The sequence below is a fragment of the Furipterus horrens genome, unplaced genomic scaffold (genome assembly GCF_987537825.1).
Source record: "Furipterus horrens unplaced genomic scaffold, mFurHor1.1.pri manual_scaffold_3, whole genome shotgun sequence".
Lineage (NCBI taxonomy): Eukaryota > Metazoa > Chordata > Mammalia > Chiroptera > Furipteridae > Furipterus > Furipterus horrens.
In genome coordinates this window covers 143,810,941-143,833,063 of record NW_028327173.1, presented here as the reverse complement: position 1 = coordinate 143,833,063, position 22,123 = coordinate 143,810,941, and the positions used below count along the sequence as shown (strand labels likewise).

The 22,123-nt window shown below is 34.2% G+C and overlaps 1 protein-coding gene across 2 annotated transcripts in view; it reads right to left on the bottom strand.

Annotated features, from left to right (window-relative positions):
* The window catches only part of CDIN1 (CDAN1 interacting nuclease 1), a 204,356-nt gene that overhangs the window by 134,677 nt on the left and 47,556 nt on the right, over window positions 1–22,123 (bottom strand). For both annotated transcript variants that reach the window (XM_090271950.1, XM_090271949.1), the window contains exons 4-5: window positions 16,621–16,681; window positions 13,246–13,318 (exon numbers count right to left, since the gene is read on the bottom strand). In XM_090271950.1, the coding sequence (XP_090128076.1) occupies window positions 13,246–13,297 (52 nt within the window). In that variant the 5' untranslated portion in view covers window positions 13,298–13,318; window positions 16,621–16,681. The remainder of the gene's footprint in view (window positions 1–13,245; window positions 13,319–16,620; window positions 16,682–22,123) is intronic.

Here is a 22,123-nt window from a genome sequence, read left to right as displayed (position 1 = left end):
GAGAGTAATTAGTATACTTGTCAAGCCAGGTACAGCCCTGCTTACCCTGCTTTTTTTTCCCTCCAGCAGCTAATGAACTGCTCCCATCTCATTATTCAAAAATAAAAAGGCACTTAGTATACTATGAACTGATTTCCCTGGCTTTTTTTTTTTTTTTTTTTTTTTAAGAAGTAACAAGATTTGGCGCTGATCAACCTTACCATTAAGTGACAAAATGATAAATATCCTTCTGGATTGATAAAAAGTTAGCCACTAGGTAGTCTGAAATGGTACTAAACTATTTTATGAGGTAACTTGGAGTGCTCCACTATGCTTTATTGAATTTGAGACTCACCACAAAATCACTGTAATCAAATTCATTATTCTCCACCTTTTTTAATATACATGGTGTTCAGCATCTTCATGCAGGTCTATTTACTCACATGGCACTTGCCCCCTTAATATTCTATGTCATTTGTTTATTTATATGTTCATGGTTGGCCTTCTCTATTAGGATGTAAGCTCCTGGAGGACAGGGATTTTTGTCTTGTTGTTGTTGCTTGTTTTGTTTTGTTTTTGTTTTCCTGATGTCTCCCAAGAAAGGATGAATGAAAAAGAAAATTCATATTGAAACATATGTCCCTTGAAATTATAATGAAAATGTAGAAATACTTTTAAGGTCCAAAATTTCAAAACTGTTTATCTTTCTAATTAAATAAGAATGAAGAAAAAATTAAAGATAAACAGAGAAACAGAATGAAAAAAATTGGTCTATCCAACCTACTGCTAAATACAAGCAAAATTTTAAAAATTTAAATTAATAAAATTTAAAAACATTTCATTTTTTATGCCAAAAACAACTTGACATTTTGAATATTTCTAAATTCTGTGTATTCTATTTTTTTCCTGGAAAAAATATCAATATTGCCAAGGTCAAAGAAATTAAAAAACATCAAAATCTATAAAATTATGAAGCATTTAAAATAAGTCACATGATTATACCTGAAGAGAAAAAACAGATGATATATCCTAAATTTATCCTAGACCCAAAGATAATTCCACTTTGCTTACACAAAGTATAAGCTTTGCACAAGACACTAGACTTACTTTTTAGAGGTGTCAAGCATATTTATTATAGGTACAAAAAATTTCTGAAGAAATTATGTAGTATGTTTTCTGAGTAATAATTTTTATCTAAATTGAGAACGCATCTGTGTGAAGAGCTTATCTCCCCTCGTAGAGCATAAGCCTCTTGAGGGAAGATAACCCAAATTAGCCAGAGATACAGTTTTACAGAATGCGGAGCATCTGTTGAGAGAGAGAGAGAGAGAGAGAGAGAGAGAGAGAGAGAGAGAGAGAGAGAGAGAGAGAGAGAGAGAGAGAGAGAAAATGTCAGAATGATTAAAAAAAGAAGAGAATTTAAAAAACAAACCTGCCCCTTTGTTACCCATTTATTGACCTAATTTCCCCCAGTCCTTTTGCCTTTCATACTTCTGCTAAAGATATGGCTTTCTACATTCCAATCACGCCAGACAAAAAAAAAAAATCCACATCAGGATGCCAGTGTGCTCACTCAAAGAACACGCAACAGACGAATGATTTAGAGAATGGTACAGTCCGCTTCCTTCGTCCCAGAGACAAGGATCTCTCTTCCTTGCTACTGAAAATCTAAACTGATTTTTGATAGACAAAACACCATTTAAAGGAACGTTCTTAAATAAGCCATACTCTTCTTGACCAAATGCTCATCGGTAGTCAGAAAAGTCAGCAGGAAAAGCTCTAATGGAAACGTAGAAAACTATGATTGAAATAAGAAGTGAAAAAACAGGCCAAGCAGGCCATGTAGGGCGCTGCCCGCCGGTGCCTTGTTGACGATGGTATTCACCCACTGACCAGCAGTTTTGAAAACTTATGGAGGAGTGGTGACTGAAGCACAGAAAAGAACCAAAATCAGGTCCAGATTTTTAAAAAATTCACCTTTATTTGATTTCTTCACCTCAGAAAGTATTGCCCCTAATAATAAAAACTGATCTGCAAAAACAAAACAAAAAGATGTTAACAAATAAAAAAGATTTGTGAAAATTTAGATCAGTCTGAGAACATTTACTTTTAATATTTATTATAGAATTGACAGGCCTCTTCTTATGAAAATGAGTATGTAACAAAAGAGGACCTGTCAGTCATCTGCAGAGGGTTTTACTTGACTGATGTTCAATAATTTCATCATTGAGATGAATGATAGACAAGGACATATATCTACTCACTTTATGGGTGATGGAGAGAGGAGAAAGGAAGAAGGATGAAACTAAAAAAAAAAAGATTAGAATGGGTGGCATAAATTTAAGTCCTGAATCTAAATAAAAAGTACATAGTGAGATTAAAACCCGAAGTATAGAATAAAACACACAAGGCCATATATATTCTTATATGTACCTATATATATTTATATATGTAAATGACCGAATAAATAAATGGAGAGAAGAGACAAAACTTCCTTAGAGAAGAATTTTCAGTAATATATTTCGACACTTCCAGGAGGTGGAGTTTAATCTCCCTCCTCAGCATGAGTGTGGGCTAAATTTAGTGACTTGCTCCCAAAGAACAGAGAGAATATAGGAAGGGAAAAACAGCAACTTTACAGTAAAGAACTTTGGCAAACAATACTATAACCAGAGATTAAAGTTAACGTAACTAGGAATAAGTTATATTGATAAGTACCTCCTGATACAATATGCTAAGGGAACGTCCCTTCTGTGGTTGTTTTTCCAAAACCTCAAATCCCAGCTTAGCTGTAAGTAAAACGTCAGAAAAACCCAAACTAAGACCTGTTGTACAAAATTACTTGGTCAATATTCCTCAAAATCATCATGGTCATCAAAATCAAGGCAAGACTGAATAACTGTCACGCACCAGAAGAGACTTAAGAAAACATGAAAACTAAATGCAACGTGAGAGTCTGGATTGGATCCTAAACCAGAAAAAGTCCATTGATGGAAAAAAGTGGTGAGATTCAAATAAAGTAGAGAACTTAGTTAATAGTAATGTACCAATTACTTGATAATTATTGTCTTAGTGTTTACAAATGTACCACAGTAATGTAATATTATAACATTAGGGGTAACTAAAACTGAGTGGCAAGTATAGGGACAACTTATTAACTTTGCACCTTTTCTGTCAATCTAAAATTATCCCAATAAAAATTTCATTTAAAAAAGTAAAAACTTTCTAGTGGACTTGCTGCACTTAGAAATGACCTCATGAGAAATTTAACCCTTCCATTAACCACCAAAAAACAAAACAAAAACAAAAAATGAACACCAACTCTTGTTGCTTTTGAAAGTGTTAGCTAAAAGAATCCTTAAAATGTAAGATAAAATTATAAGTAATTATAGCAAAAAATGTTTTAAGTTTCCATAGGACATATATATAAGTAGACCAAACACACACTGTTGTTTCATTATTATGAAATAAAGTAAATTAGAAAAAAGAATTCAGGAAATTGAGTCCATTCTCATGTTCTAGGCAGATTTGATAAGAACATAATTAATTTCTCCCCATACAGAGCATCATAAAAAGTATTTCAAGAGGTTTTGGAATTTCCAAAATTATCAGAGAATTTGAATATCAAGAGTAGTTAAAGATGAAGGGTAAATTAATTTCTTCATACGTCTCACATAACTATTTACTGGAATACTACTGCCCACCACCACAAAAATCACTACTGAGTGCCTATTATGTGCCAAGCACCATGCTAGGCACTTTACAAAATTACCTTTAATCTACATAACAGTGAAAAATAGATGTTGCTTTCCAATTTTAAAGACAAGCAAACTTACCCAAGGTAAAAGCTAATCAACAATCAAACTGGGATTCTTTTTAAAAAAAATAATTTATTTGTTTGTTTGTTTACTTATTTGTAGAGAGAGGGGAAAGGAGAAAGAGAGGGAGAGAAATATCACTGTGTGGTTGCCTCTCACTCACGCCCCTAACTGGGGACCTGACGCGCAACCTAGTTATGTGCCCTGACTGGGAATCGAACCAGCAACACTTGGTTCGCAGGCCGACGCTCAATCCACTGAGCCACACCAGCCCGGTCAAAATGGGATTCTTACTCAACAAGTGAAAATACATATAAATTTTAATAGATGAGATTTAGGTAGAAAGAAGATAAACTCTGCTGACATTAAGAGAGATTAAGCCCTTGGGCAATATGTAAATAATGCTGTTCATTAAATAATGGAAAGAAAAACATTCTGAAATCAGAAGACCTAGATTTCTTCCCTTGCTCACTGTTTTTGTTCATTCCTTTGTGTATTTCAGGCATACTCATATAATGCGGTTAAGCAGAGGAGAATTTAGGGGTGGGTGATCCAGCTCTTGCCCTTTCTAACTGCATGACTAGGCTGGTCATTTATACTGAGCTTCTGTTTATCACACATAAAAACTGCAAAATAACATTTGCCTTATCTGTTATGTATGGTAAAGAGTTGTTGTATAAATATGGGTCAAAAAAGGGAAGGGGATTAAAAAGTACAGACTTCTAATTATAAAATAAGTCACAGGGATGTAATATACAGCATAGGAATAGAGTCAATAATATAGTAGTTATGTACAGTGACAGGTACTAGACTTACTATAGCCACCACTTTGTAAGTTATATACATGTTTTAATACTATTTGGTACCCCTGAAACTAATATAATATCATATGCCAACTATAATTAAAAATAAAAAAATTTAAAAATAAATTTAAAAAGCTGTGTAGGTCAAATAAAACATCAAAACTGTTTTAAACAATAAAGTTTTATTCAAATGTTTTATGTGTTAGGTACAAAATTCCTTCATATCCTTTCAATGCTAGAGTCATAAGTAAATGGTAGATAAATTATAAACAAAATATGTAATTCAAGTCAACTAATATTTGTCGATGTGAGACCAGGGGATAAACCAAGACACGGAACATAGTCCACCAAAAATAATTCCTATGTTAGTTATATAAAATGTCTTCTTAGACTGAAAGACAAAAATGAGAAGTTGAAGGGTTAGGTGGCTTAGTGAAGAAGACAAATCATTCACCGATACACCATTAAGTTTTAGCGAGATTAATTTGGTAACCCCTATTAAAATTCAAAGGTTAGCTTGCGTACAATGATACCACATATCAACTATCATCCGAAGAGCAAGGTGTGGACTCTGACTGAAGCAGAAGTTATCTGCCTTCAACAAAGGGGTCTACTCAAAAGGCTGCACTTATGTCCTTGCAAGGCAAAAGAAATAAACTCATACTGTGTATTTGTATCTGATTAATGAATACAGATTATTCATATTTTCCAAGAATGTTATTTATTAAGCTTCTCAAACAAACATATTGAATCTGAAAAAGTTACAAAATAAAGCAGGATGCAAAACCTTACAATTATCTCATTCTTAAGTATATTAGCATCTTCTCATGAATTAGGGGAAAGTGGAATTCCTAAATTCTCAAACCATGACGTAATATTGGTTTTATTGATTCTCTATACAATTTGTGGGAGTACCCAATCATTATTTTGACAGTTTTATCATAAGGTGATAGACTTCCTTTTAGATAATTGCAGTTACCACATTCAATTTCAACCTTACATAGGATTTTTTCCTAGATACAGCTTTACTGTCAGTCCTAGATCACATTACTTTCTTTTTATAGCTATACACACAAAGCATTTTAGGTGTTACACCTAATTATGTCATCACAATAACAATTTAAAAGCTCATCATTAAGAAGTAAAGGTTAAGTACTTATATGTTAAGACTCCTTTTTATAAAGACATATAGTACTATATTACATAAGTAAATGAATTACACAAGCACTTAAAAATCTGAGTTACAAAAAAATTGACCTCCTTTTGGATAAAGTGGGAAATTTGACAAGCTTGTATCCAGGCAATAACATTGGGGAATTACAGTGTTGACTTACAAGCTTTCTGACTCATGGAAAGTATTCAACTGTACAGGCTTTAGAACACAGAGTTATGTGGCAAAATACTCTTCTTCATAGGGAGGCAGCTTGGCATGACTGTTAAGAGCATGGGCTCTGGAATCATATTGTGGCTACTTACTGTTGGATCTGGGGCAAGTCACTTTAGATCTTTGTGCCTTGGTTTCCTCATCTGTAAATGGGGATATTAATACTACTTGTCTCATAAAGTTGTTCTGAGTATTAAATGTCCAAGTCTGGAATTCATTATCACCTATCACATGATCTTAACTGAATCTGGCTAACTTGAATTCCAATCATGACGGTAAAAAAATTTTCAGGTAGCGACTCTAGACTGTTCTTAAGTGGACCTCATACTTTTCCATTTTCCTTCTTCAGTTCATACAGTTCTGTCTTAAGTTGTCTTCCCCTGAAACCACACTCCCCCCAGCCCATGAAGCAAGCCTTAGCTCCAGGTCTCAGGTGGAGGTAAGTGAAGATCTCAAGAAAATGAACCATGTGAATCAATCCTGTAATCCCTTTGGTCCTTCCCCAACTGCCTTCTCACCGTCTTCTCCCTGTACCCCTAACAACCTGTTCACTGATCAATTTGCTTTTTACATCATAAAATTTTCCTCACAAGTCGTTGAGAAAAATATAAGGGGAGGAACATAAATCAGTAAAAGTTTTCTGGAGTTAACAGGATTTAGAAGTTCAGTAAGTTATCGACATAAATAGCCAAGGTAGATTATTTTTAAATTTCAAGTAACGATCTTCTGCTTGTACCCATGATCATGGATAATAGAGTTCATTAAATGCCACTGACTGCACTGTATATAAAGCATAGTTGGAATCTAATTTCCAATTCTGAGCTTCTTGAATGACAAAGCTTTCAGTATAATCATTATCATTAATATTTATCATGCAATGAATGTGCTTCTATACTCCTTCACACTAGTAAAAATAAGTCATTTTCTCATTCCATCAGTTGTAAAAAGCAAGTCTATAAATAGATACAGGAAAATGCCTACCCATAGATACAATTTTTAGCAACAAAAGCTTAGGGTCCAAAATAAGTGCAGATTTCTACCCCTGGAATTTACCTGAATTGTCTAAACCAGCAGGCTTCAAAAGACAGACAGGCTACAATAGTGCTTTCAAGACATGGGAAACATCGTATGGTGTTGAAACTTGAAGAGTGTTTTAATTAAGACTTTTAAAGTATTTTAAAACTATATAAAAGGTTGAAAGGTACTGTGTGCAATATATAAGGAAATATTTGCAATTAAATAATGTCCAATCAATAAACTACAGGTTTCCAAAGAGTTGGAAACATTCCCTTTTACATTACGCTAGAGAAGCTCTATTCATTTGCTTCCTCTCAATGAGGCACTTACCCCTGGAAATGTGCATTGATTCCTTACATTCACTTTACCACCATTTAGGAGGCAGAAAAAATTTAGGGGACCATGCAAATGTAAATTCAAGCATTAATAATTTTAACTGTTAAATAATTTCTTGAATAATTAAGAATCAAGTGAGCCTCCCATTCAAAGTGTCTTGGAAAGAACATTTCATTTATAAATGACTCAAATCTACACTATGCTCCTGAGATGGAGCCCCAAATTTCCAACTTTGCAGGAGCACTCTGGAACCTCAATTTATTAGCACAAACTGAATTCATTTTTTTTCTTCCTCAAATCAAATCAACTCTTATTTAGATTAGTAGGAGATGCTCCAGTCTGAAATTTCAAATTCATCCATTTACTTCCTCATCACTAATATCCAGTAAATTGATATGTCCTATAGACTTTATTTCCTCTTTCACTTCCACTGCAAATGTTCAGACCTGTTTTAAACTTTCTAAGAATAATGTGATAGCTTATTAATTGTTCTTTCTCACTACATCCCTCACTTCAATCCATTCTACATAGTATTGCAATATTATCCTCAACCTTGGTTCTTAACTGCTGTCACAACATCGTGATCCATTACAGTGTATTGCAAATTATTTATAACTAACACTAAGTAAATTTGTAAGAACTTTTTTTTTTACATAAATGAAAACTGACTTATCTGTTTCTTTAATATAATATTACTTATCTTCGATTGTTTTCCAACATATGCTCTCTCGAGAGGAAAAGAAAGGGTGGAGTTACAGAAAAGTGCTAGCAATTATACAGAATCCTGGTTCCTTACCCACAGGTAAATGATATCCTTCACATCTGTGTTGTTGAAAAGCTCTGCTATTTAGAACCAACAATGGCTTACCATTGCCTGCTAATTTAAATATAAGCTCATAGGTCTGGAATTTGGTATCTTCTATCATATGTTTTATTTTCTATCATATGTTCTTAACTGAATCTGGCTAACTTTCATTTCCATCATGATTGTACAAAAACTTTTCGTTAGCAACTCTAGGCTGTTCTTAAGCGGACCTCATACTTTTCCATTTTCCTTCCTTGGTTCATACAGATCTGCCTTAAATTGTCTTCCCCTGCAGCCCCACTCCCCCAGTCCATGAAGCCTCCACTAATCCTACTAACCAAAATGCATCTTTCCATTGACTTCTTCCAGCATGTGTCTACCTCTAAAAATACATATAGAAAGACAATTACTATTATGTCCACACTTCTACTACTAAGCTGTGAGATCTTTGATGGAAAGGCTCTGAGTTTTACTCCTCTTTCCTTCTATTGCAATACCTAATTTAGTGCTCAGGATACAGTCAGCAACTCCAATAGCTCTTGACAAACTGTAGAAGAATAAAGGACATGAATTCCCAAGAAATCAATAATCTGGCATTGTTAGTAAGGGACTACTCAAAGTCTAATCAGATTCAAACACCTACTGGATGCTTTCCCACTGAAACCTAGAGTTTTAAAGGTGACTGTACTGTGTACTGATGGTCTAGCACACTGCCAAAAGCTCAAAACCAATTTGTTTCAAAACTAAAATTAAGATCATTTAAGAAGTAAGAACAAAAATGTGTAATTCCATTGGCTAAAACATACTACCACTTGGGGGGAAGGGGAATTACACACATGTTGAATAGAAGAGGACATCCTCTTAAGAAAATAAAAGTAAACTGGTCTACAAAACATTCATCTTCACTGAAAATTCCATTCAGCTGTACTGTTCATTTTAAAAGAATATTAGTATTAACAGGGCTATTCCAAAGCTGGGCAGAGTATACTGCTCTATGGAAGAAAGAAAAGAAAAGCTGTATAAAATCTTTAGGAAATAAACAAAACCATCACTTTTTAATGTGGATGGAGGCATTTTCCTAATGAGTTCTTTAGAAATTTTAATCTGTCTCACATTCAGACTCAAGGACAATTAATATGCTTAATTGATAATTTTATTATAATACTAGCTTCTCTATTAATAAGAGCTCTTACAAGTTAGAGATGATTGATTTCCGTGAAAGAACTGTAAACATTTCGATTCTTAGTAGAAAGTCACAGTTCTTAGTGTGGCACTCATTTCTTCATTCACTCACTCACACATTTAACACTTGACTTAACAGGAAGTGGGGTGTGTGCTAAAATTGGGGTGCACTGAAGAACAAGAACAACAAAATCTCTAGTATTCTTGCAAAAGTTAAGATGGGAAGGTGAGATCACAGGGGTAGATTATAAACATAGAATTAAAATTCAGGCTTCCTTAACAATTCAGTAGTCTGTAACTGGTCATCAATTTCCAACTATACTGTCTGTTGGCATAATTAGAAAACATGATATAAAACAGGAAGAAATGTATTTTGATACTTAAAAGGTTTGTTCAAAAAATAAGGATTTTCTCTTTAAGAAAATAGATCCAAATACTATCTACCTATTGCTCATTACTAATCAACATGCTGTTGGTAATATCCTATACAAGGAAGGAAGGCTGTTGAGTAGGGTGTGGCTCAATCACTTGAAATGATGACATGACAGTAAAAAGATAACTTCATCTCCTGTTTTGCGCAGGTCTGTAATGTGACATGAAAACCTGTGACCCTATTCTGACAGCATTACTCCAACAATTATACTAACTGGTACTTTATTAACTGTAATGCAAAAAAAGGAGCTTGATGAGGAGCTGGAAATCTTGACTTAAAGCCCTGCCATTCACCACCACGTCCTTTACTACCATTTCCACTTACAACTTCTTCAAGTCTCAGTTGTCTAACCTTTATGGCCTCCTCTGTGTCACTTATTTCACTGAGTTATTCTGAGGCCATAGTATCCATAGAAATGCTAACTAAAACGTTCTACCTCAGAAAAACCCACCTTCAGATTCCATTCAGATTTCCTGAGGAAAATAAAATGGCGCAATAATAGTAAACTTGAGTACACTGTCTAATTTGGGAGGCAGAAAAAGAGTTCATTGCTTTTGAATAGACGTAATAGGACCATGGTCAAGTAACTTATCCTCTCTGGAACTGAGCCTCTATAATACCTCTCTGTTGGTTCTGTTAGGAGGGGAAGCGACAGTACAACATAAAAGTATTCTGAAAGACCTTAAGACATTAACCAGGGACAATAACAAAGTCAGTACAACAAAAATTTGTTATCCGAGTACCACTCAAGTTTTTTTTTTTAACTACTGAGACACTGCAGAATATAGATATTGTACTCTAAAAATTATCCCACAAAAAAACCCCAACAGTATTCCATAAGTTTAGATATTATTAAAGTATGTTACTGAAATCACATGGCTTATGTGTCCCAAGCTATTAGCTATACATTTTTATAGAATGAAAAACAATTTAAAACCAAGTATTGATCTACTGAAAGCAATAGTACATACATAGTACTTTCCACTCCCAAAGGAATCGGATTTTCCCCCAATTTCTAATTTTAAAAGGAAAAAAATTAAAAATACAAACCAAGACTGACTGAGACTTGCAGCTCATTAAAGCTGAGGTGATTTCCCCTATATAGAATTCTATTGATCTCCACAGTCCACACTAGACAAAAAGTGTGGTCAGGGAGGGGGATGATGGATGCCTCTGCCAATAGCACTGAACAAACCTGTTAGCTAATTGCTACCAAAGACAATTATCCCCGCATTGTTTCATAATGGAAACACATTACAAAACTCTAATATACACACAGGGAAATTTGATGATTTGACTGTGGAGCCATGTGCACTGAATTTCATTGCCAAAGGCCAACTAGGTCGCTGCTGTGAAGGGGAAGAAAGTGTCAGAATATAAGCCACAGTATCTTAAAGTTCTTTAAGGGAAAAAAAAAAATAAAAGAGGAAGAAAGCAAGGGGGAGGGGAGATGAGAAAGACAAAGAAAGGAAAACAACAAAGCATCATCAGTAAATTGAATAAATTCTGTAATCTGGCTGTAATTTTAACATTTTCTGTTACCTTTTAAAAAACAGTAAACCTCAGAAATGATTTGTCATGTAAGCATAAAAAGATTTAAATAGTAATTTTCTGTCCAGAAGAACATTTCAATCGCTTTTTTTTTTGACTGGCAATCAGCCTACTGGCAAGTATGGAGTTAAAAAGGTGGCTTCACAATAGCCTAGTATGAGGATTAAAAATATCATCAAATATCTGTCATGATTTTACTTAAATAAAAAAGAAATCTGACTCTATAACAACTCACAGTAAACCAGCCATTAACTCAACCAATAATAAAAGAAAAAACCTCAAAATACACTTATTTGATTATACATAATCATAGTGTAATTCAAGCATACAACATTTACATTTGCCTCCTTTCCAAGAAGCCACATTCTTGAAATACCCTTTCCTTGATGTGTTTCTAAATATTCTCATGTCCTTCTCCAGTGTATTCATGCAAGACATTTAATCCTAGCATTGGAATGATAGGAATGCTGATATACAGTACACATCAAAATTATATTCAGTACTATTTATCTCTACTGTATAAAATGGTACAAAATAAAAAGAAAAATGTACCGAAGATGTGCCAGTGTTATAAAGATAAATTAATGGCTACAAAATTTATGAGCAACCTATTAACTTCATAATTCACAAGTCAATGAATTCTGTTTTACTGTGTTTGATACTGCTTTATATAGGCTAGTCTACCTGCTTCAAACTGTGCTGACTACTATTTTGACAAGACCTGGATAGCAGTAGGTCCAAAGCAATCAGAAGGTTGACTTTGACAAATGGTGGTGCTGCGGTGAAGTTGAAAATAACACACATCCACTTTAATCTCTTTCTTGATTAAATCGAAACCATACCATTCTGACATCATGTGATTTGCTCATGAAGCATCACTGCCGGTTACTTTAGAGGCTACATCTATTGAAATGATATTGAATTTTTAGGGGAAGTACTTAATTCATTCAAATGAAACCTCCGTAAGGTAACTGGGCCACCAGTCACTGATAACTGCAGATTCAAAGAAAATCAAAGGAGAAATCCCTGACAAAAAATAAAAAAATAAAACTCCAACATGTACTACTGAATGATATTTTAGTAGGTATTATCTTCCACTTTCAAAGAGGGAAGATTATATGCATAAAGCATATTCCAAAGCTTTTTACCTATTCTACCACAGCTAAGCTCCAAAGGTAAACATTACACTAGGTAATAAAAATGCAGAAGATGAAACTGTCTTTTTTACATGAGACTAGGCAAATATTTATGGGGCAGTTGACAAACTCCTGCCTAGTAAAAGAGCCAGCACTGAGAGCAATTATCCTGATATTCATGACTCACTTTGAATATCACATTGAATATTACTCATAAATCTTTTACGAGCACATCCCCAGAGCTCACTTAACAGCCGGTTTTAATCATGCAGTTGACACAGAGAAAATAACAAAATGTATTTTTTCAGTGGCAAATTAATTTAGGCTTGAACCTCCTCCTGGTAGCTCTATTCTTTCCTTTTTTATTTTTATTTTTTATTTTCTTGTACGAAGACCAGTGAAATTCACTTTTGCATTGGAAGTAGTATTTCTCCAGTCTTGCTGAATTAAAATAAAAAAGGATGAATGTTTCTTTTACAATCACTTCCTGACAGTAGTTTTTTTAATGATGTATCTTGTTCTATATATGAAAGATGAATCAATTTTTGAGTTTGATACACATTGTCTTTTGCTGAATGATGAAGTGAATGTAGAATTTAGACAAAGAATAAAGCATTATTTTGAAGAGTATTTAAGTTGTGGGTGGTCCTTTATATTGCATTCAATTGTCATTAACTGTTCATGATAGCTGTTTTGGAATCTGGCTCTCATTAAGTGACTTGAAATGCTGTGTAAATTATTTTTAAGTTGGGGGAAGGGAGTAAAAGAGTGCCATTAAAAAAAAGAAAAAAGGTAACTCACGTGGAGTTTCCTCGTGTTCTTGTAGAAACCTCTCCAGTATAATCCGAGCCATTAATGAGGGTGAGTAGTCCACCTTTAACAAAGCAGAAATAGAAAATTAAAACTGTCAAGTTCTGCAAGCAGTTGATATTCCAATATTTTGTCAACACTGAAGATTAAGTCAATTTTAATCAACCATAGCAAGCATCACTCATTAAAATTTTTCCCACTCTTGGTGGCTTCCATCATAATAAAATTATAACAGGTATGATCTGTGCTGTTGAAAAGAATAAACAGGTCAAATTTATTAAATGTAACATTGCAGCAAAAAGGGTGGAACAACTTGGAAATAGTATTCACCTAAAACAGTGAAGTGGGCTTTCTCGCCTCTCCTCAATTTTTGCCACTGGTAGGCCAGCACTATTTTTATTCTAGCCATTCTTCTTCCTTTCCAACTTGTCTATATTTGCATTGTTTAAATACAATTTCAAATAAAAACCCCTTTTGTTAGTAACTGTTTTCAGAAACTGAATTATGTGCTTAGCCATTAAAAATATGAATTTACTGATTTGAGTTTATCTTTAAAGATTTAACTAAAATTTTGGTATAAGCTCTCTGTGTATAAAATATCTTGTTTAATGGAAAAAATAGCTATACTGCATAAATATTAATAATCAAATAAAAAATAACAGTACCTGTACTATAACATCTCTGTCTTTAGGCTTATCAAAAACATTATTTAATCAATTTAGTTCAACAGAATCCTTTTTAATATAAAGGATCAAACATAAAACAGGGAACACACAGTCTAAAAGTCATTTTAATTAACTAAAAATGCATATACTCTTTTGGAAATGTATTTACTTCTTTTTGATTCTCAGATCTTTTATTATTAACCATTGATTTAATTTCATCAGAAAACTGGTGTGTGTTTTCCAAGAGCAATAATGCTCCCCTAAAACAAGTCTTTATCTTAGGTATAAGATAGCAAATGTTCCTCATATATTATCACCAGGAATTTTTCTTGACAGGTTTTCAGGTCCTGTATTCATACCAAAATTTTTTCTTGATTTAGTAACTAGACAAAAAGGCTGGCTTCATTTGTGTGAACATTTTTTTTCAAATATGTATGTACTTGGATGCCCTTAAATTCCCCAAGTAGAAAGAAATGCTTTCCACGAAGCTGCTTATTCCTAGTAACCCACATCAGAGCTGACACATGAAAAATGGTGAAATTACTGAAGGTAGTCCAGCCTGAATAAGGACTACCTTATTAGTTCAGGTACTTGCATCTCCCTAATTTTCATATTAATCATATGTCCATCTTTCTCTGAAATAGGGCCATCATGCTTTACGTCAGAATTTAGCATGTAAGTAAAATTCATAGTGCTTCAAATCTCACTTGAAAATATTTGTGTGGAGAGAACAGAATGACTGATCTTAGTATTACTAACAAAGTGAGATTTCCTAAAATGTTCATTTTAGCCTTGAAATAGGAAAATTGGCATCAAGACATTTATAAAATCGATGATGACCACATATAGTCCCTACTCCCAAATCAACAATATTACAGTGCTGTTGTTAAAGAGAGCTGCTGCACACTGTAAAATACCAATGTTACATATTTCTCATCAATTTTTACAGTTTCCACTGATTAAATACATACTGATCATAAAGAATTACAATCACATCAGTTCTTACTAGATGCAAGCATATGTCATTTAAGTATTAACTATCATATAAAAATGGCAGCTTGGTTGTTTAGAAGCCATAACCTGGTACCAGTCATTCCCAAATTTCCTTAATGCATTAGCAATCAGAGTATAATTAGCTGTGTACTAATTTGCAGCCAAAAAGGAGGGAAAAAATCTTTAAATAACTATTTCTTCTATTTGGTTAAATGTTGCTATATATTCACAGTAAATAACAGGATTATCATAGAAAAATAAGTTATTGGATTAAAATTTTCCATATTATCAGAAGATGGAAGTTGAGGTCAGCCAAATAAGCTAAGCTCATCAGAAATATCCATTAAAAATTCAAATGAATATAAACTACTACTATACAGAATTTACGCCATCAGTATCATCTATAAAAATGAGTGCCATATTTGTATCACATTCTTTCTAGATGCTGTATCTAGAATGCTGTTAGTTCACTCTTCTTGTTCATAAAGGACAATCACTATATCCTCGTTGTGAAATACCTCCCATTGCTAACAGAACTGACTCACAACAAACAAGTCTGGAGACATTTAAAAACCACCTTGCTCTAGAAATAGAAAAAAAACAATGAATAAAATACATGTTTTGCTAGGAGAAGAAGAGAGATGCATTCTGTATGTTAACTATCCTATCAGACGGTGTAGACATTGCCTACACTATTAAAACCTTTCAGTAACTGATAGGTAATTGCTCACTTGCTGACTGTAGTGGTGTTCAGGAGACAGAAGCTGTGAGAGAAGCCATCCTTCCTTGCAAATGTAACATGTAGAACTTGCTGCTACTGCAACACTTAATGCTCACAGTACCGAGTCATCTTTAATGCAAACACACATTTTCTGCCTTGCTTCTATGTTTTCCATTATAATGCAACACGAAAACAGGGTACATTTCATTTCATCCCTATGAGGTTTGCATAAGCAGTTCCAAGTCAGACTAAATATTGTATTGCTCTTATTACAGTGGATAAATATTTTAAAGTTTACGAATTAAATATTTTATTTTTTCAGTATGCTCTCTGCAACTATTATGAACTTTTTACAGCTTCTTCATTCCCAGGAAATCTTTAGGGCTTTCTTTTTCAAATGTAAAACTATTATTTGTTTCCCTAAACAGAAGCAGATCAGAGTTAACAAATAAGTTCAATAAATCACTTTATACTTGGTGTTAATAGGAACAGTATGCTTCTTCATATAAAGAGACTTTTCTACAGGCATATATCTTTTATTATAATAAATGTTTGCTAACAAAAAATGAATCAAGTAAACGTTACATCTTTAAGTATACAATTTCTCTCTTCACTGTTATAACAGTTAGCATAGATTTTCATCTCTTTACTTGACACAGGTATTTCTCACAGCAAATTAAGACAACACATCCACAGAAGAGCAAGTTGTGAGCTGTTTGGTTGAAATTTCCCGCAAAATAAGAAACCAAGAAGTTGTTTATCCGTTTGCCTCAAAAGAAGCAGACTAATTATATTAACTGATTTATTAACAAATGAAGTTCTTTGTCCAATGATTATAAGTACAAACAGACTAGAGAGCAATTTAAATGTCTAATGCACCTCAAAATCTTTTTGTTTAAAAGTTAATTATAATTCTGAGCAAAGCTACTCTAGATAGGACCCTTAGGTTTTATGCAGGTTTAAATATAATTATAATAATAACATTACCTCATTGGCCAGCTCCAGGAGCACTGGGGCAGCTCCATTTTCCCCCACTCCATTCAGGTACCTAGGTAAGACAAAGCCAGGTGGTAATGCTGTGACAAGAAAAGGCCAGCATAGACTTGTCAGCATCCCCTGTGTATACACGCTTCTCCTGGGCAAATGCCAGGCTCAACTCTAAAGCATGCTACTGTCACAGGAAAGCTTTGAAGGGAAAGGGATAGCAAAACAACTTACCTCCAAACCACTGAATAGTAACAGCAGTTGGGGGCAGGAGGTGTGAGCATATTGGTCTCCCCTGTTTTCATTTCCCAACATGCAAAGTGAACACAGAGGTGATTTTGAAAAGAACTTTCCCTAATATCCTGGCTTTATCCATATCACAACCATCTCATGGGAAGGAAATAAGTTCACCTGGAAAAAGCATCCACGAATTCATATCGTCTTTCTATTTACTTTTGTTTCATAGAACTGGTTGACACCTTACTAAGAAAAACATAGGACAGACCTGTCATCAGTGGGTCAGTACTCCTTTAATAGGCAACACAAGCCATCATCTTACCTGCTCTGCACTTCTGCCATAACTTCCAGCCCTCCTCATCCTCTAACTTCACTAAAAAGAAAAATACTTCCCAAATCCATCCCACACATAAAAGCTAAAGTGCTTGTTTTAAAGCAAAAATTTGAACGCATCATTCTCCTCCTTAAAACACTTCAAAGGCCCCACATTAATCTCAAAATTAAATTGTGACCACTTAGCAAGCTCTTGCATGGTTCTTCAAAATCTGGTTCCTACCTATTCTATTTGATCACTTTCATTTCTAGTGATTGTTCCCTTCTCCAACCTTCACCTGTAGAACTCATGATTCTGCTTACATGTCACCCACTTCAATCCACCACAAACCAGAAGTAAGTTAAGTGTCCCTCATGTACAACCGAGGAGCACCTTGTACACCTCCCGTGACTTAACACAGCTTATTGTGTCTGCCTGGTTACTTGTCTACCTCAACCCATCCCTCACTATAAGGCTAGAAGCCCCATGAGAGTAGAGGAATTGTATTTTATTCAATTTATTAAGCCTAGCAGAGTTCTTGGCTTATAATAGGTGATTATATTACACATATACAGTTTTTCCTTAATAAATGATTATATTATACATGTATTTTTTCATGAATTATTTTAAAGTCATATTGGACAAGAAAATACAATTAAATATGGACATTTTCTCTATGGTATACTGTTTGAGTGAATAACAATATTGGTTTGATAGTAAAAATCAAAGTCAGATGAGGTATTACAAAAAGTGCTAGAAGCAGATATTAAATTATATTATTTCACAAGTATGCTTATAAAGACATACAATTTTCCTATAAGCTAAGTGGAACAAAAGCATATTATTCAAGGTAGAGAGAGTCTCAGGATCATTGCAACTTCAAAATAATTCTAAAAAGTCCATTTTCCATATACTGGGGTCTTTCTTGAATAAATTGTTTAAGGATCTAACTGAGAAATAAGTCCTTTCAGAAGCAAGGAGGAGAAAAAAAAGCCAAGTGTGGTTTAGAGAAAGATCCCTGGGAAATAGGTCAGCTAGGAACCTCGCATCAACTTACAACATTCCCATTGTACTGATAGGCCTGCCGAAGGAATGACCAATCAGCTCGGCCAAATAAGACCATCTCCTCATGTGTGGGTAACAACCCAAAACGCACATTCATTAAGGGTTCAGGTTCTGGGTCAGAGGGGCTAAGCCTGTACTGATATTAGGCTATCTTTACAACTTTCTACTCAACATTCATTTATTCCACACATATTTTTGAGCGCTAACTATGTGTTGGGCCTTATTCCAGGTTCTGAAGCAACAGCAGAGCACAAAACTTCCATGGCTCCTCCCATCACAGTGATTATATTCCAATGGAGAAGCAGACAGCGAAAAGACAGAGAAATAAACACACAATACAATGATAAACACTACGATAAAATGTAAACTGAGATGGGTTGGTCAGGAAGCCCATCTCTAAGGAGGTGACACTGAGAAGAGACCTGTAAGAAGGAAGGGGACAAGCCATGGGAGGAAAAGCACCATGCGCAATTGTAGGGAATGTGCTGCAGTGTCCGAGGACCAGCAAAGGCTCTAGTGGGACCAGAGCAGAGCTTGTGACAGCTGACTGAAACTAACAAGAGAGAAGCTGGACCCCAGACCACTGCCTCTACTACAGAATTGTTGTCGAGTCCAAATTACGTGGTTTCATGTAAACACTGCATCAATCATTATCCTGGTAATGATCAATGGAACATTTCTATCAAGTTTAGAGTAACGGGAGATGGTCAAAAAATAAGAGTAACTCACTCTGTCTAAACAGTCTATATAATAATGAAATATGTTCATAAGTGGAAACTCCTAATTAAGAGCTCCATAAAGCTTCCCAGTTGGTCACGTAGAAAAACCAAACCCATCTGGCAAGCAGAGAAGTTCTGAAATGGAATCCTGATCAACCAAAATCAATGGTGGTGCCTTCATATGTTGAAAAGTGTAGACCTGCTTCTGAATGTATTTGTTTCCCACTCTTTTCCCCAAATGTATCTTATAACACTTTACAAGTGCTAGGGAAAAGAAGTTAAAATTAAGTTGAAGTTGTATTTGTCCTTTCAACCCCCCACATAAAGTGACAGATGGGCTTTTTTCATATTTTTAGCTATGCAATCAGAGGCATGCTGGTCACAGAAAATATTCAGTAAGGACATAATCAGATGTTCCTAATCTTACCCTTCTCTGTATCCTCAAAGCATCCTATGTAAACTTACAGCACAGACTTTTCACATGGTTTCTTTCTCTTCAACTAAACTTGAAGCTACTTGGGGTAGGGCTACACGAATGTTGAATTTTCACCCAACAGATCCTTAGAGAAGATTTGAATTACAATTGGGATATAAGGATGTGATCCTGAACACTACATTCAGGTGACCTGGGCTATCTTCCTAATGCCTGTTTGCAAATAAAAACTACTTTGCACAGAACATAAATGTCACCCTCTAGCTTTGCCACAGGAGGACTAATAAATGTATGTCTTGTGAGTGAAACCACCCTTTCTTCAGAGAAGGTCCATTTTACGTATTTTTTCAGTGTGAAAGACACATCAGCAAATGAGTACAATACTATGTACTGATTTTAAGTATAAGGCAAAGTTATTTGATCTTTAAAATTTTCATGATTACTATAATGACAAAACTTAGAAAACCTACCAACTGAACGAAATTCAATTGATTTGATTCTCTAAAGCTGATAAAGCTGGCCCACAGATAGTGTGTTTGGGAGAAGAGAGGAGATGTGAGACAATATCTCTAAACTTCACTATTGATGGGGACTTGCAAATCTGACCAATTTGTGAGTGTGTCAATGTGTGTGCACACATTTTATTGAGTATGTTTCCCACTTGGAACTAAAATTTCATTAGTGCAGGGAAAAAAAACAGAATTATTTTCAAAATAAAATTCAAGCTATGACTATACATATACAACATGAATAACTGGAGAGATTTCTTTGATAATTCAAAAGCTTGATAAAACATTTTTTTATGATATTTGGATACTATGAAGTTTCAGATAACCGTGATGAAATTGCACTGTGGGTTATATGGTTTTAAATATAGATTTCAAATTCTGAATAGAAATCATCTCAATGCTATCAAGAATGCAGAGAGACTCGGGAATTCTCTAAAGTTGCTACTAGGAAACCATTGCAAGCTTTGTAGACAGTAACTTGGCAACATATAATAAAATCTTTAAATGCTCATTGTTTGCACCAGTAATCAAGAATGCAGAGACTCGGGAATTCTCTAAAGTTGCTACTAGGAAACCATTGCAAGCTTTGTAGACAGTAACTTGGCAACATATAATAAAATCTTTAAATGCTCATTGTTTGCACCAGTAATTATAGATACAGAAATATTATGAAACTAATCCAAAATGCAAAGACTTATGCTTCAAAATGTCTATCATAGTATTTATAATATTAGAACATTGAAAACATGTATGTTCAACAGAGGAATAATTCAGTAAATTATGATATTTCCATATGATGAAGTAATACAATCAATAAAATGTTTACAAAAAGCTTTCTACAAAATGGCAGTATGTCATATACATTTTTCCAAGTATAAAATTCAGGATTCACAATTGCATATATAGTATGACCTCATCATTATAAAAATGGATTGACAAAAAACTAGAATGAAAAATACCACAGTGGTTATCTCTGGGCAACACAATTGTAAGCTATCATTCATTCCTTTTTTAAAATCATCACAAATGTGCTTCATTTTCACAATAGGTGAGTGATGCTTTTATAAAAGCGAAAAAAAATAAAACAAAATAAAGAAATTCTTAACATTGTCAAGTTGCTAAAATACGTTTTGAGATGATACAATGTCCCTTAATTCTAATGAGCTGGAAAATAAAAAGTCTGTTTCAAGGCCAATTTACCTTAGAGAATACAAGGACACACGACCTGCACGTGTGGCCCAAGAGGCCTATAAGGTCACTCCATCTGAGAGGTAACAACACAGCCTGTCTCCAGGCGCAGAGTGCAGGGCACAAAGTCAGGGAGCAGCATGGTAAAGTAGGAAACTAGTCAGACTGCTTTCCCATTAGTCTGTCCATTACAGCCAAACTTTACATTTTTGTTTCCAAGTTCGTGTCTCCTCGAAATAACTGAGACTCTCACATTTAAATAAATGTAAAGAATACAAATATATTTCTGTATTCTCATCATTACCCACTCAATTGTTCATCATTTAGTAATCATACAAAAAGGAAAGATTTTTATTTCTGGCCTATAATATACAGATGATCCAATCAAGTATGTTCATATTTTAATAATTAAATACACTTGTTAATGAAACTAAGATTTTAAAAAGCAGCACTTGGAGATCCTGGAAATCATCGATTGAAACAGCCTTTATACAACAAGAAAAAATGATCATCAGAGCAGACCAATGGCCTCATAGTGGATCTCCAAATTCCTAGTAAATGCTCCATTTTCCTTCACTTAGGTTAATAAGGCTTTAAAATCTGGACATAGAACTATACTTTTTAATGATGGTCTAAGGCTATAATTTTACAAGCAAAAATGTATTTTTGACACATAAATAACTTTTCGGTGTTTCTTTGGAGGGTCTGAATGCCAAAGCAGTTGTTGGCGTCACAGCACTTCATGAGCCATTCTTAATTTTATGTGTATGATTTGGGTTATGGCTTTAATTTAAACATTAATTTTACTAAGGAGATTACAGCTTTTGAATAAATCAATTCAAACTTTATAGACTTGTTTAGAGAGGAATTCTCCTAGACACAAAAGTTGTGTGTATGTATATGTGTGCTTACCTTTCTTTCTTTAACATACTGCTAATGAAATCTGAATGTATCTTTGATTATACAGAAAAATGCATAATTAAAAAAATCAAACTTCAATAATTTCACGATTCTTAAAAATGACCTTACAAAAGCATGACAT